At 43.7% G+C, this 16872-nt stretch overlaps 1 protein-coding gene across 3 annotated transcripts in view; it reads right to left on the bottom strand.

Moving 5' to 3' along the window:
• The window catches only part of ADAM11 (ADAM metallopeptidase domain 11), a 375674-nt gene that overhangs the window by 116733 nt on the left and 242069 nt on the right, over positions 1-16872 (bottom strand). For all 3 annotated transcript variants that reach the window (XM_069237932.1, XM_069237931.1, XM_069237933.1), the window contains exons 19-20: positions 8310-8360; positions 7366-7429 (exon numbers count right to left, since the gene is read on the bottom strand). In XM_069237932.1, coding sequence (XP_069094033.1) covers positions 7366-7429; positions 8310-8360 — 115 coding nt within the window. The remainder of the gene's footprint in view (positions 1-7365; positions 7430-8309; positions 8361-16872) is intronic.

Here is a 16872-nt window from a genome sequence, read left to right as displayed (position 1 = left end):
AGAGGTACCAGTTACAAGGGACTTACCTGGATGCCAGGGTGTGCCAATTGTGGAAACAAAAGTACAGGTTAGGGAAAGAACACTGGTGCTGGGGCCTGGTTAGCAGGCCTCAGCACACTTTCAAATCATAACTTGGCATCAGCAAAGGCAAAAAGTCAGGGGGTAACCATGCCAAGGAGGCATTTCCTTACAGATACTGTGCCTTTAGGAACAGCCAGTCCTCCAGTATCATGCCTAGAGAGAGGCTGTTACCTCAGTTCTTATTTCCGGCACCTGCTGACAGGACCCTGGAGCATTGAACTCAACCTTTTTAAGTTTTTTCCTTCAAAATTTCAGAGAAAAGTTCTGAAAAAAGGCTTCATTTGACATCTTTTGCCTTTCTCTACTACATTTTGAAGTTTTCTGACAGAACTTTAAGACTTTTTTCAACAAAGTGCCTTCCTTGTTTGACAAGTGCCCTAAATGTGGCAGAAATAAGGCCAAAACAGACCCTCATGAGCTCTGTAATGTTTGTCTACCCTCATCTCATATTCCTGCCTCCTGCAGCATCTCCAAGACGTTCTCCAGGTGAACTTTGCGTGACAGAGAGAAGATTCGCCTTCAAGGGAGAGCAGAGAGAAGAAGACAAGGAACCAGTGGGACCTCCGAGCCGAGGGGAAGGTCAGTCTTCCACCAGGGCTCATACCTCAGCCTCCAGTGGTCGTGGGAGGTCTGAGAGGCGCTCGTCAGGGCGAAGGCGACATTGGTCCCGGTCGACGTCGAGAAGGTCGACGTCGAGAGGAGGTACGGCACCGACATGTTTGCCGTCAAAGTCCGGTTCGACGTCGTTCAGAAGCCACCAGTCGGCGTTGAGGCATTGTACGACGTCGAAGACCCTGAGATGCACAATGTCGAGGAGCAGATCGGCGTTGTCGGGGTCGACGTAGACATGGCTCGCCGCCACACACGGCGTCGACGTCGAGACGGAGAGGAAGATCAATGTCAAGGAAGCCGTCGACGTCGAGGGATCACAAGAGGCAGAGAATCTATTCCTCATCGGAGCGCTCTTCCTCGGTAGTGCTGCTGCCTTCCTCTCCTTCTTCTCGTCCGTCTCCGCCTCGGTCCCCTCCTCCAGAGCTTCCGGCAACACCACCTCAGCCAACTGGCCAGGAGGCGCCGCAACCAATGCCACTCCCGGGACCTCAAGATCCGGTTAGTGTACCGGCTAGACCATGTTCTGCATCGCGCCATCGTTCACGCCGTTAACGGGACTCCTCCAGATCAAGATCGCACCTCCGATCGAGGCGCAGATCAAGTTCAAGGGAGCGCGACAGAGACTCTTGGTCCTCTACCAGAGACTATTTACCTACGCTGTCGGACTCTCCTCCTCCTCAGTCCTCTCCGATGGATGATATTAATATCTTTCATGAGGTTCTGGTCCGGGAGGGGGGGTCGAAGCTAAGTATACCGATGGCTGCTCCTACGCCATCGATATCGGTCATTTTCAAGACGCTTCAACAGCGGTCAGCGGCCAGGCCATTGCTCCCTCTAGTACCGGGCCTCCTGGAGCCCGCTATGGAGGTCTTCCTCACGCCGGCAGTGACAAGGCCTGCACCGTCCAGGCTGCAAAAGAAGTACCGCCCTCCGGAGCAAGATCCGCTCTTCTTGCGTTCTGATCCGCCACCGGACTCAGTCGTTATTTGGCGGCACGCAAGGCCCACGCAACTTCTCCATCCTCCACTTCTCCAGATAAGGATAGTAGGCGACTGGACTCGACAGGTCGTAAGGTCTGTGGCTCGGCAGCATCCATGATGAAAACGGCGAGCGCCACAGCCCTGTTGGGCCGGTACGACCGCTCCCTGTGGGATTCCATCTTGCAGTTTGCAGATCATCTCCCGAGAGAGGACTTTTTGGAAGTTGCCAAGAAGGGCGCTATGGTCTCCAACCAAATAATAAGTGCGGCAGCGGATGCTTCGCTGCTTTCAGCACATGCGTACTGCCATGGGGTAACGCTCAGGAGGCACTCATGGCTGCGACTCACATCATTAAAACCGGATGCGCAGCAAATACTTTTAAATCTGCCATTTTCGGGATCCAAGTTATTTGGATCACATGCAGACGACAAAATGGCACAAATGAAAGCGGAGGTGGACACATTAAAGGCGGTAGGACTGGACAAGCCTAAAGAACAACGCAGGTCCTTCTGTCCTTTTCATCACCGCTACACCACGCAGAGGGTTCAAGCCCCTCAATGGGCCTCTACGAGGCCTCGCCAGTACCAGCGGCCCTACCAGCAACAGCGTAAGGCACAGAGGGGACGATAAACTCATCAGTCCACTCAGAGCAGCCGACAGCCCACCACCTCAAAGCCCTGAGGATTTCCTCCCCCCAACTTCGTTATCCACTCTGGTGGGGGGGAAGCGTCACCAATTGCCTGGTAGAGTGGCAAAAGATCACAACAGACGCTTGGGTCTTAGACGTTGTACAGAATGGATATTGTCTCAGATTTTCTTCACCACCTCCGGCCATCCCGCCAAAGCTGATGACTGCAAATCTCGATCTCCTAAAAGCGGAAGTTTCCATCCTCCTCGAAGAGAGAGCAGTGGAGTCGGTTCCCCTCAACCAACATGGGAAAGGTATCTACTCAAAATACTTTCTCATCCCAAAAAAGGACAAAAACGAAGTCAGACCCATTTTAGACCTCAGAACGGCCAACAAATGGATCCGAAAAGAGAAGTTCAGGATGCTATCCTTACACCAGATATACCCTCAGATTCGGCAAGGAGATTGGCTTTGCTCAGTCGATCTACACGATGCGTACTTCCACATCCCCATTGCAAAGAAACATCGGAAGTTCCTGAGGTTTTTGGTAGGTCAGGACCACTTCCAGTACACAGTCCTGCTGTTCGGTCTCAAGTCTGCGCCCAGGACCTTTTCCAAGTGCATGGCGGTGGTGGCAGCTCACCTCCGAAGGAAACGGATCTTCATCTACCTGTACCTCGACGACTGGTTGATCAAAGCGTCCACCTATGCGGAAGCGAAACGGCATTTCCAACTGACCTGCGACCTTCTGTACCGGTTAGGTCTTCATATGAACTTTCAAAAGTCAACAGTAGTACCAGTCCAGAAGCTACATTACTTAGGAGCTACCATAGACACACTGCAGGCAAAAGTGTATCCTTTGGAGGAACGCCGCTTATCTATTCTACGGAAGTGTCGGAATCTCCAGACAACGAGTCTCCTAACAGTGCGAACATTCTCCTCACTCCTCAGATCCATGGCATCCTTCATTTACCTGACACCCAATGCTCGCCTCCACATGCGTCCGCTTCAGGAATGCCTGGAGGACCAGTGGGATCAGTGCTCGGGGAGCTGGGAGGATCGCCTTCACCTCTCCACTCATGCTCTCAGATCTGTAACTTGGTGGTGCTGCCCATCCAACATCCTAAAGGGGATGCCATTCCAGGCGCAGCCTCCAACACAGACTACTGTGACAGATGCCTCTCTCGTAGGATGGCGAGCTCATATGGATCACCTGCAGATTCAGGGCCGATGGTCACAGAAGGAATCGTTATACCACATCAATCTCCTAGAGCTGCGAGCGGTACACCTGGCTCTCAAGGCGTTCCTACCCTCAATCACGGCACACAGCCTGCTGGTGCAGACGGACAATACCACCACTATGTTCTACCTGAACAAACAAGGAGGCGCCAGATCCAGAATCCTGTCTCAGGAGTCCCAGACAATATGGCACTTGCTCCTGGCCAGAAAATTGAACATAGTGGCTACCCATCTGCCAGGCGTTCAGAACAGTCAAGGGGATGCCCTCAGCAGAGTTCTCGAAGAGAACCACGAGTGGGTGCTCAACTAAGACGTCACTTGAGACATTTTCAGTTTGTGGGGCACACCTTCTATCGATCTTTTCACCACAGAAGAAAACAGGAAATGCTGCGACTTCGCCGCCAGATTTTACCACCCACAGTCGCACGGCAATGCTCTGTGGATAGACTGGTCCAAGAGATTTCTGTAGGCTTTTCCACCGATTCTGCTGATCCCGGCAGTCCTCCTCAAACTATCCATGACATCAGCCACGATGATCCTCCTTGCACCGGAGTGGCCGAGACAGTGGTGGTTCCCAGACCTTCTTCAGAGATCACTCCAACCACATCTCAGGCTACCCTGCAGGCCGGACCTCCTGATGAAGTTCGGCGGTCAAATGAGGCATCCCAATCTCTCATCTTTGAATTTGGCGGCATGGCTCCTGAGTTAGTCCAGTATGGTCATCTCAAACTGCCACAGGATTGTATGGGCATTTTAAAGGAAGCGAAGAGGCCATCTACGCGGTCAGCATATTCCTTTAAGTGGAAACGATTCTGCATTTGGTGTTCCTCTAAAGGGATAGATCCTACATCTTGCCAAGAAGATGTTGTTCTACCTTACTTGTTGTATCTAGCACGATTGGGCCTCCAGCTTTCCTCCATTAAAGTGCATTTAGCAGCATTAACTGCTTATAGAAAGACATGGTACAGATCTCTTTCTTCAGAATCCCAGTGATCAAAGATTTTCTAGAAGGGTTAAAGAAGGCCTTTCCCCCAATTAGACGCCCTTCACCACCATGGGAACTGAATGTGGTCCTTTCTCGTTTAATGCAGGCCCCATTTGAACCCATACACAAGGCATCCCTCCAGCACCTCACTTGGAAGACAGCCTTTCTAGTAGCAATCACTTCAGCATGAAGGGTCAGCGAAATCCAGGCCCTCTGTGCTCATGAACTTTACACAATATTTCATTCTTCCAAGGTAGGCTTACGGACACATCCGAAATTTCTTCCTAAGGTCAGTGGCCGGTGGATTTAGCACCTCTGCCAGCGCCAGTTCAGAAAGCAAGACACCTGGGGGTCATGTTTAACTCTGAAGTTACTTTCAGAGATCAAACCAACAATGTCACCTCCTCCTGTTTCCTGACCCTACAAATATTTACAAAATCCTCCCTTTTATTTTGATTTGAGAAAAAGTGTTGTCACTGCACTAGTTATATCAAAATTGGACTATTGCAATGCCCTTTATGTTGGCTCTCTGACCCGCCTTCTAAATAAACTCCAGATCCTTCAGAATGCAGCAGCTCGGAGTCTACTGAACCTTCCAAAACGTTGCTCAGGGTATCAAGCAATTAGAGAATTGCACTGGTCTGATATCAGAGCCCGAATCAATTTAAGCAAAAAGAAGAGATGATCGATGGAATGCTGAGCAATGCAAACATTTACCCCTCACTCACAAAGAGCTGGGTTAAATCCATTGTTTTTTTGCACACCACTCCACCCCAGTTTGGGCCCAGCCATATGCAAATCAGTCTTGACCCTGCTCCCCATGGGAACAGCCCAGCTCGAACTGCCAAGCCAGGACCTCCCTGGACCATAAATAAGCATCCGGGGGCCAGTTTTGTGGCATCACCCCTCATCAGCCAGGCTAGCTTGAATCCAGTGGCCCAGTGAGCATGAGACCCACGTCACGGCATATCCTTCCCACTTAGGATGACAAAAGCAAAAAGAACAGATGATGGACGGAATACTGAACAATGTAAACATTCACCCCCAGTCACAAAGATCTGGGTTTAATCCATCGGTTTTTTTGCCCACCACGCCACACCAGTGTGGACCCAGCTACATGCAAATCATGGAGAGCAGGGTCAAGACTGATTTCTTTATCGCTGGGTCCAAACTAGAATTGCATGAGTAGCAAAAAAACAATGTATTTAGGCCCAGATCTCTGTATTGGGGGTGAATGTTTGACATTGTTCAGCATTTTGTTCTTTTTGCACAAATCAAATTTAAGACCCTGTGCTGAGTCTACAAACCCTTGTATCAGGCAGATCTAATTTTTCTCCATAACATCTGTAAATGGTACACTCCTAGCCGTACCTTATGATCTAGTACTGCCAGACATGTGGGCGTTCCCAGAGTTAATAAAACACTTTGGGGAGGAAGGGGTTTCTATCATGCTCCCACTAAATGGTGAAATATTCTACCTGATGACATTCGAACTCAGTTTAATCTACTTTCCTTTAGGAAGCAACTAAAGACCTTGCTCTTCTCTGCATTGGTTTAGGTCTCTCCTCCCACCCTCTGCTATAAGTCTGTAATACTAAGCATTATGCCCCTTGGCATTCATGCGCTCTACAAATCCATTAGCATTAAAATAAGTCTAACTATAGCTAGGTTTGTTGGCAGTTATGAGCAGAAAGGCTATAAAAGCTTCCCAGAGTTCTAAAATGTTTCTACAATGCATCCTCTCACCTGGAGACCAGAATACTGAATCTTTGTTGCTCTCACATGAATACTCAAATCCTGCAGCACTTCATCAAAGATGATGCCCACTTATTCTCCTATTATCTCTATCCCACCCACAACATGTTACATCTTCACCTATCAGTACCCTAGTAACTCTTCACCATCCTCCTTTACAGTACTACTGATTCTCTGTCTTCTTACCCGTTTTCCTGTCCCATCTGAATTGTAAGTATCAAGGGTGTTCTTTAGGGATCCTACAATATTTACACATGCAGCAAATCCAACAATAAACATATCAGCGAAACACCTCTGGGTTTGAATTGAATTGCCTCTCCTCTTACAAGGAGTCTACTTTGCACTGCCCAAGCTTCCGTATTAAAGGGAAGCCAAATTGTGTTGTACAACCTCATATTAGCTAAGAAGGCAGTAAGGACTGTCAACGTGGAAATGCTGTAACTCCTAACCTAAAAACTATAAAAGAATCAGGTGTGCACAAGAAGAAAACAGTTATTCACTGGCAATTGGTTTGCAGCATAAGCCTGTTGAAAATGTGTCAGCAAGGCTACGTTTAGGATGGGGATGTGATCATAACTCACATGCAGCAGGCCCACCTGCATGGTCTATCTATATCTAATTCTGCTCCATGCTCAAAGCACACCGCACAATGCTGTTTAAATATTATGGCATGGAATTAGGTGATCCATTTTAAACAACTCACAACAGCAGCGTTTCTTCTCAAATGTAATTTTTTAACTGTGTGTGAACCTAAGCTTTAAAGTGTGCTAACTCCAATACCAGGTAATAGTGATAGTGTTACAACCAGAAGTTAGTTTTCTGATTAGGCAGGAGTCAAACCCAGAAAATATTGGGGAAAAAGTACTAAATTATTGAGGATGACAGGTTGTTTAGCACCCCTCCAGGAGCGGCATCCATCCGCTTCAGCCCACACTCTATGCTGTGAATGCAACCACACTAGTAGCACACACATTCTATGGCATCATACTGTAGGCTGAGCACAGCAGGCAAGTGAACAAAACGGACAGAAGATTATAACTTTTAACTGCTATGAAGGCAATACAAAGGTCCCCAAAGGCACTTACTGTGTCCCCACAGCGTATTGCACTGCCGGTCCCTAGTTTTACAGCGGCCTCCATAACACCGGCCCTAAGGATAAAAAAAAAAGGAAATCAGTGCTGACATCGGACCTCACTAAACTGAAAAGGATTGAATCAGTTCGTCTTCCCTATGGATGTATTCCTCCAGCAATCATGTCTTTCTCTCTGAGTGCCTCATGCCTTTAAACCATTCCTTAATCTGCATACGTTGTGGACCCTAAACCTTTCTAGCTGCATGTATCATGTCTGTGACATTTACTACTTTATACATGCCTGATGAGATATTCAACCCTTTTACTCTATGTATCGTACTGTAGCAGCCCTTTCTATGTCCAACACATGTACCTAGACACATTCTATTAAAGCATCTTTCGGGTTCTAACACTTCTCTCTGTCCGTACCTCATTCCCTAAAACTTCTTTCTGCATGACTCACGACCACAGATTTTTTTTCTGCTGCTTATGTAATAGTCCCCAACTTCTCTTAATGTTTCATGGTATCTGGCCCAGGCTTTATCGATATACCTTGCAATTCCTGACTTTGCAACTCCTAACCCTAACACACTCTGCATATTTCATACTGATTCCATACTGATTTTCTTTTTTTTTTCCTCCGAGAAATGGTTTCTCTATGCTGATATCATTGCCCCAACTCCCTTCACACAAGTCTCACAATTCCAACCCTTTCTCTATCTGGGCTTGCCCTTTTACAGAGATCTGTCTGCCTGTCTCCCACTCTGTGTGTCTCATTCTTGTCCTGCAGAGGCAGCCTACTTAAGCTCAGCCCTCTCTTCAACCTTCCCTCGTACTGATGCCCATCTGCTTCTTCCTTCTGGAGTTTTAGTATTGTCTTTGCAGTCTCGACAGGCTTTGACTCACACTGAACATACCAGTCAGCTGTTGTCTGCAAGCACTGCATCAGACCCTCACCTGTTCATTTTCACAGAGGTAGCCGTCTAGTTTGTGAAGGTTGGGAGGACACTGAAAAAAGAATAAAAGTACACAATTCATAAATGTAATTTAAAATTCATATTCAGAGCCCTAGTGGAGTTATATATTCCAATGTTGTTGTACCATACCAACCAAATCAGGAGAATGAGCCCCCAAATTAACAACCTTGAAATCACCAAGCCTGCAGGACATTACCAAGACCAACAATCAAGGTAAGAGCTAACATTTGCCCACCTCCATACCAAATGTTGCTTTTTGTTTTGAGTAGCTGACCAGCTCTTCCACTAATCTGGCCATTTACCTTGTTAGTCACCTCTTACCAATCTACCTATTGGCTATCATACAGTGTCTTTCAATGTTTTACTTTTTTGTTTTTTTGCCTTTATTGTTCCAAAGGTATTTTGTTGATCTTGTTCCCATGAGTTTCACCAGTCTCCGCTTAATGCTCTTCCACAAAATGCTCACATAAGTCCTACTTGACATGATTAATATATTCTTCATGTTTCTTCACATCATATATTCCCTATTCTCCCCTATGGTATATTTCCGTATGTTCCTAATTTTGTCTTTGCTTCACAAACACATGCTACACTATCTATTCTGTGCTCTTGTTGAAGTCCTTCCCACACTCTCTTCCCAATGCTCTTGCCATCCACTCTTCCCAATGTTTATTGCTAATACTGTTGCTGTTCTGGTGTTATTACATTCATCTCCTTTCTACGCTCTTGTCTTTTCCAATTGTTTATTTTCCATTCTATTTCCACCCTTGCCCTCCCATGCTCTCTTTGTGGTTCTTCCCATCTGCGTTCCCATGCGCACTTACCACTGTCTCCTTTCCATCCGGTTATGTTCTCTCTGTGTTTAAACATCTTTTATTCATACCTATAATATCCATCATTTCCTCTAGAGTTGAAAAATTACCCTACTGTTGTGTCTTGTATGATGGAACCTTTTTGGATCCTGAAAGACTCTGCAGAAGAATGGTGTTAAGTGTTACAATGCAGTGAAGTGACTGCAGGCTTAGAATTTTGAGTTCACAGTTACATGCTAAAGAATAAAGACATGTAATACATAGCTCCGTGTGTGGCGTATTCATTGGCGGGTAACCAAGATGGGGAGGACGTTACAACTGGTGACAAGATAGGGAAGAAGTAACCCAAAGATCGACAGTGCTCTCCCGGACAGTTTGCCGTGGTCCAAGCAAACTGCGTGTGCCTTTGCTGAAGTGCAGAATCAATGGTTGGCGCATGTGGAATCATCACTCAACTTCCGCTGATGTAAAGTATTTGAAGATAAAGAAAGCTTTACTGAGAAGTTGACATGTCACTGGTCAAGAAACTATGAACAAGGCCATACAGAAAGTTACTGCGCTATTACACAATACAGAGCTATACAGTATACGGAGGTCTACTGCTGTAGGCAGATACAATCATGTTTTGAAAGTGCTGCAACTAGCAACGGAAGACTATGCAATAACGCTGCGATCAGAATCGCTGCAAGGCAGACATCTACCAAGAATTAAAAGGGCAAAAAAGAAACACTGAAAACACGACCACTGAGGTGCATGAAAGGATCATCTGCTTACCTGAACTGAATAAAGAGTCATACTGCTACCAAAATTGACTCCAAGAGAAGTGCCTGGGGGTGTGCTTACAGAATTGCCCATACCTGCAGTGACGAGAGGTCCAGCAGAATGGCATTCTGCCAATGGAGATCATAAAAGATGACCCCGAGGTCGGAACATCGCAGAGCGAGGGTATGGGCATAAATGGAACAGATCCTGATTTCGGCAAAGGGAGTTGGGAAAAACTCCAGTCTCACTGTCCCGTAAACAGTTACAATGCTGCCACAATCCTGAAACCACCACCACCTTTCGATACCACCATAAAGCAGAATATTGGCATTAGATGGACTGCTTGGATAGAGACATTTAATGAGTTAATTGATGTGCAAGAAGAAACAGATAACAACAATATTATCAAGTACCTGAATAATCTTGCTGGTGATAGTGTTAAAGAAAGTCATACAGAAAATGCAGCAAGCTGATGAAGTTACGTACTGTGAAATTAAAGAAGCCTTGACTCTCAAGTTCAATACACTGATGAATGTACATTACAGTCAAGAACGACAAAGATTTGGTGAAACCATAGATTAATTTGTTGAGAGACTGGATATGCTCATAAAACACTGCATATTCGATTAATTTATTGATGAAGACACAGTGCGTCTCAGAGTTATTGACCGATGCCTGACAGATTAATTCAGACGAAAAATGCTGAGAGAAACTTAGTCTAGAGCAAGTTCTCCTGGCTGCCAGAGCTGAAGAGCATGCTGATCGACAAGCTTCTGACATGGAGGCCAGAGGTGCCCAAAGTAAGTCGGTCATTAACATGAAAAGTAAGTAGAAACACAAAGCTGAAGAACACAGTATCTCCATGGAATAAGAAGTCATTTTTCAGATGTGGACTGTCGTTTCCACACACAGGTAAATGTCCCTCTATTGGACAGATATGCAAAGGCTATGGTAAAGAGAAGTATGTTGTGAGGGTTTGCAAGGCAAAGGAAAAAGTGTGTCGCGAAGAGAAGACAAGATGGCCAACCGAACATTCCAGAAGCAACGTTCAACATGTGCCCACAAGGCCAAGCAGCAACATTGAAGTCAATCTCCATTTAAATCATTGTCGAAAAGTTTGTCAGCATCAGTACCCAGTGAAAGTGAAGAAGATGACTGTGCAGTGCTAATGCGACCTCAGAGAAATGTGCACATGTTGAACTGGACACTTGTGAAGAGAAATAGCAGGTAAGAAGAGTCGACATGAGAAAACACCAAAGTCATTCAAACACTGGCACGAAATTACACTGAAAATAAATGGTTGTTCAATACCTTTTATCATCGACAGTGGTGCGTCGATAAATATTATGCCTGAGGAGAAATATAATGAACTATCTCCTCTACCATGGCAGACACCATCGAAAACAAAAGTGTACAGATGGGCTGCATCAATGCCTTTGAAAAGTAAGGGTTCATTTGTAGTGACTATGAAGCACAAGAAAAAAGTGCAAGAGCCTATTCACGTACTTCAAGGTACAGCGTCAAATACCTGTCTACTCAGTTTCCGCACAGCTGCTGATATGGGACTGATATCAGTGAATTACAATATGAATGTTCATCACAAAATATTAAGTTAGTTCTCTTCATTATTTCATGGGTTAGAAAAATTAAAACTATAATAGTACAATTGCATATCAATGAAGATGTTCGACCTGTTGCTCAGAGACACAGAAGAATTGCATTTCATTTACAAGAAGCTGTTGAAAAGGAACTTGAATCATTACTTAAACATGATATCATTGAGCGTCCAACTGGTCCGGAGCCATGCGTTTCTCCCACAGTGGCAGTGCCTAAAAGGACAGTGAAGGAGGTGTACGCGTCTACGTGGATATACGGCAAGAGAAAAAGGAAATTTAAAGAGAACGACATCTAGGTCCTCATATTGCTGACATGATTTGAATGGTGCGAAAGTCTTTTCTCTGCTTGATGTAAATAAATGATATTATCAGTTGGAACTCAAGGTGAATTGTAGGTACATTACAACCTTTTCTATACATAGTGGTCTGTCTCAATACAAAAGACACATTGCCTGATTTAGAGTTTGGCAGACAGGTTACTCCATCAAATACATGACAGATATCCAATCTGCTGTATTACGATTTTCATAGGATATAATGGACACGTAATACAGCAGACGGGATATCCCACATGTTTGTGACGCAATATCACCATCTGCCAAACTCTAAATCAGGCCCCAGGTTTTGGATTGTCATCAGATGCAGAGATTTTTCTAGATGTTATCAGATGTATCATACAACCCATTTTAAATGCTTTTAACTATAGCCATAGCATATTGGTTTTCAGAGCTACACAAAAGGAACATGACAAAGCTTTAAGGCAAGTGTGTCGTTTACTTGATGATGCTGGTTTAACGCTAAATATTTAGAAATGTGAATTCAATAAGATAAAGCTAAAGTTATTTGCCCATATTTTTCTGATAGGGGCATGACACCCGATCCAGCTAAGGTATAAGCATTGTCAACAGCCAGTCTTCCACAAGATGTTTCCATGTTGAGTTAATTCCTTGGTATGGGCAGTTACTGTTCCAGATATATACAAGACTTTGTCAACTCTCTCAATGGAGCACTCACAGTGGCAAAGAAAGTGCTTTATTTCACTGGTCACATGAACATGGGCAAGGTTTTAAGAGAATTAAACAAGCTATTGAAAATGCTACTGAAATGACTTTTTTATCTAAAGCTGCATACTGAAGCTGTTGACGCTAGCACATTCAGGGTAGGTGCTATCCTTAACACAACACAGAGGACAACCAAATTCTCAAAGACATATTGTGGCCTATTCAAATAAAGGTTTGTCCCAGACTTAATGTGCTAATTCACAACCATAAAAAGAAAGTTTAGTAGTAGTGTGGGCTTATGAACATTTCTAAGACTGCTGAAGCCTACGTGAATTTCATTATGAAATCAAACACACCAGCTGCCATTTCGTTATTTCAAATTTTCACTGCCATGAGTCAAGGTAGTGACCTGTTGATATTAAAAGACATTATTACACATCAGTCCTGGAATCAACGTACTTGACCTCTTACTAGTGACAGCAATCTTTTTCGGTCCACTTGGCAATGGACATCTCCTGATGGTGATTGTGGACGAATACTCTAACTTCTCATTAGTTGAATATCTTTTGTCTATCACTGAGGACAGAGTCATTTAGAGATTAGATGGCATCTTTGTGACATGGGACACTCCTATGATTTTGATAATTGACAATGACCCACATTTTAATAGCAGAGAATTCAGAGACTTCCTCTGCTTAATGTGATGCATCAGAAGAACGCACTGTTATAACTTGGGATACAGAACGTTGTAATGGAATGGAGGGATCTTGGAATGTTGGGGGGAGGCTGGTAACAGAACTCTGGCTGGGATTTCCGAAGAAAGAAGAAGGTTTCCTTTTGTATCCTGATTAAAGTAAATACTTGGCATTACCTTACTATTGAAGTATTGGACTACTTTACAGTGGCGACGAGAGTTTGGAGATACTTTTACCTGGAATACAGTATCTCTAAAGTGGACCTATACGCGTTTAAGAAGTTGTTCTGTCTCTTAATGGATTATTACTGCACCAGATTGCGGACAGATCGTGCAGGGTGAATATATACATATTTATTTTTCTGGATTAATTACTGTACAGGTTATGAGCAATTTATAGCGGTGGTTGCTGTGGTTGATATACAGCAACATTTAAACACGCCGCGCGCTGCCATTCTTTACCGCGCGGCAGCATTTTTCCAACGGCAGAATAGCACGCTCAGAATAACCGTGCTGCGAAGTTCTCCTCGCGCTGTTGCCAGGATAAACGAGCTTTGGAGTTCTTCTCGCGCTGTTGGGGGACTAAATAAACACACGTTGAAACTATAAAAGACGAGAAGACGAGTGTGGCTTACCATACTTGCTTATGTTGCTAGTTTAAGACATCGGCTTAATCTAGATGAGTGCTTCATGAGAAGGGTCTTCCGGTTTCCTGTTTTCAATTATAATGGAAAAAGGACTGCACTAAGAAAAAAAAAAAAAAAAGCGAAGAAAGACTCACATCTAGACACAGTAGGTGGATTGGAGTTCAAATTGTGTTGGAATTTAAAAAAAAAAAAAAATATATATATATATATATATATATATATATAATAAACCTCTCCAGCATTACATTATATTAAAATGCAATTTGAACCACCGGCTAAATTTTTGCAAACAAAAGGTGATCCACCTATGCCTTGGTCCAGATGGAAGGAAGAATTTTTGACCTATATGAAAGCGATGGATGATGAAAACATGTCGAAGGAAAGAAAAAAAAATATTTTACTACATTGTTTAGGCTCGGAAGGACAAATGGTATTTAGAACCTTACCACCGGTTACTATCCCAGAACAAGGGGATGGGGAATTGGATGTTTTTAAAGAAGCATTAATGAGATTGGAAAATAGATTCAGGCCTACACCAAGCATAGCATTAAATAGGTTCAAGTTTTACACGAGAATACAGCATCCTGAAGAAACTTTTGATGATTTTTTGACGGCACTGCGTGGTTTATCTGTACATTGTAATTTTGGAGCAATGACTGATGAAATGATCAGAGATCAAATTATTGTGCACGTAAAAAGCAGGAAAATTCAGGAACATTTGTGGGTTATGGGGGATCCTAAGTTACAAGATGTCATTGCAACTGCTAAAGCCTTGGAGCAGTCAGATAAATGGATAAAAACAATACAAGAGTCAGACAAGGCTAGTAATACAGAATTGGATGTGGTGGGCGCTGTGAGAGGGAACACTAATAGTTATGTAAATGCCAGTAACAGTGTGGTAGGAAAAAAAGAAAGGTATGACAAGTCGGATAAATATGCTTGTTTTCGGTGTGGTAGTTTAAGTCATTTAGCATCATCATCTCAGTGTCCTGCTATTGGCAAGGAGTGTAAGAAATGTGGTAGAGTGGGGCATTTTGCTAGGGTATGCAGAGATTTAAAAAAAGTTATTAACATGTCGAGAGGGAAAATGGCGTGTGTGAATATTAGAAAATGTGAGGTGGATGGAGGTGATATACAAAGTGGCACGGTGTTGTCACTGAAGAGTGGTGAAGGTGATGGATCAAAAAGACCTATGTGTGAGGTGCTAGTGGAAGGAAAAAAGTTGGTACTTATGGCAGATTCAGGATCGCCGTGGACGATTATTGTTCAGGACTATTTTGAACGAATGTTTGAAGGAATTTGGGACATGACTGATTTAAATGAATCTGACATTGTGGCTGAGAGTTTTGAAGGTACAACTATTGATGTGATGGGGTTTGTTGAGACGGAAATCGTGTTTAAAGAAAGGAGAGCTAACATTAAGTTGTATGTGGCGGCAAAAGGAGTGAATGTTTTAGGTTGGAAGGATCAGGGTAAATTGAACATCATTTTGAACCCTAGGAGTAAGGAACAGGTCTTGGCAGTAGGAAGCGGGGAGAACAAGGAATGGATTATTGACAAGTTTCCACAAGTATTCGCCAAAGAGTTAGGTAAATTAGAGAATTACAGCCACAAGATAAAGGTTAAGAATAATGCTAAACCTGTTGTACAAAAACTCCGGAATGTGCCCATAAGTGTAAGAGAAGAGTTAAAACACATATTATCAGAGATGATAGATAACAATGTTATAGAAGAAATTGAATCCTCTGAATGGGTATCTCCAATTGTGTTGAACCGTAAACCTGACAAATCTTTGAGGTTATGTGTGGATTTGAGGGCTGTCAATGCGAATATTATTGTGAATTGTCACCCACTGCCTAAGATCAACGAGGTGATTAGCCTGCTGGAAGGAGCGAACATTTTCACCACTTTGGATTTAAGATCAGCATATCATCAGATAGAGTTGACTGAGGATTCTAGACATCTTACAGCATTTATCACCCCACAGGGTTTGTTTCAATTCAAGAGGATGCCATTTGGCTTAGCCTCTGCAGCATCAGTTTTTCAGAGAGCAATGTTCCACTTGTTCAAAGACATGGATAAATATGTCAAGTGTTTTCAAGATGACATATTAATATTTTCCAGAAATGAAAAAGATCATAAGGAACATGTGGTAAATGTATGTAATGTTTTGAAGAAAAATGGACTGACTCTAAAGGTAAAAAAGTGTACATTTTTTGCCAAATCTGTGGAATATTTGGGTCATACCATATCGGGTGATGGTGTAGTTCCAAAACAGTCTTTGGTGGATGCTATTATGAAGGCTCCTGCTCCTGATAATAGGGAGAAACTACTATCTTTTACTGGATTATGTGAGTACTATAGTAAATTTATTGAAAATTTCACCACAAAAATTGAACCTTTGAGGGAACTTACAAGGAAAGGTGTCCAGTACAAGTGGTCGGAAAAGCAAAATGAAGCTTTTGAGAGAATAAAAAGGGAAATTGTGGAAGCTCCCACTCTGAGACCTTTCAGTGTGGGAGCACAATGTGTGGTGACGGTCGATGCAAGCATGTATGGAATTGGAGGTGTGTTATCTCAAAGATGTGGTAAGGACAGGTGGAATGTCTCGTTTGCTTCACGTACGTTCAATGATGCGGAGAGAAAATATGCTGTGATTGAGAAGGAGTTGTTGGCATGCATCTGGGCTGTTGAACATTTTAGAGATTATATCTGGGGTACAAATTTTATTCTGCAAACTGATCATAAACCCTTAGTGGGAATTCTTTCTCCAGGTGGGGGTTGGAATGCCACGGCTCGTATTGCCAGACTTGTGTCAAAATTGCAAGAGTATTGTTTCAAAGTGGAATATGTACCGGGGAAGAGTAATGTGGTGGCAGATTGTTTGTCTAGACTTCCACAGAATGAGGCAAAAGAAGATAATGCATTTCATGAGCTGTTGGAGAATGAAGTAATTTCCACTGTGTCAGGATACATGACTGATGAGTTTGGGCGCATCAAAGAAGAAGTTT

This window comes from Pleurodeles waltl, chromosome 6 (genome assembly GCF_031143425.1).
Source record: "Pleurodeles waltl isolate 20211129_DDA chromosome 6, aPleWal1.hap1.20221129, whole genome shotgun sequence".
Taxonomy (NCBI): Eukaryota; Metazoa; Chordata; class Amphibia; order Caudata; family Salamandridae; genus Pleurodeles; species Pleurodeles waltl.
This window is presented reverse-complemented; position numbering and strand designations above follow the sequence as displayed.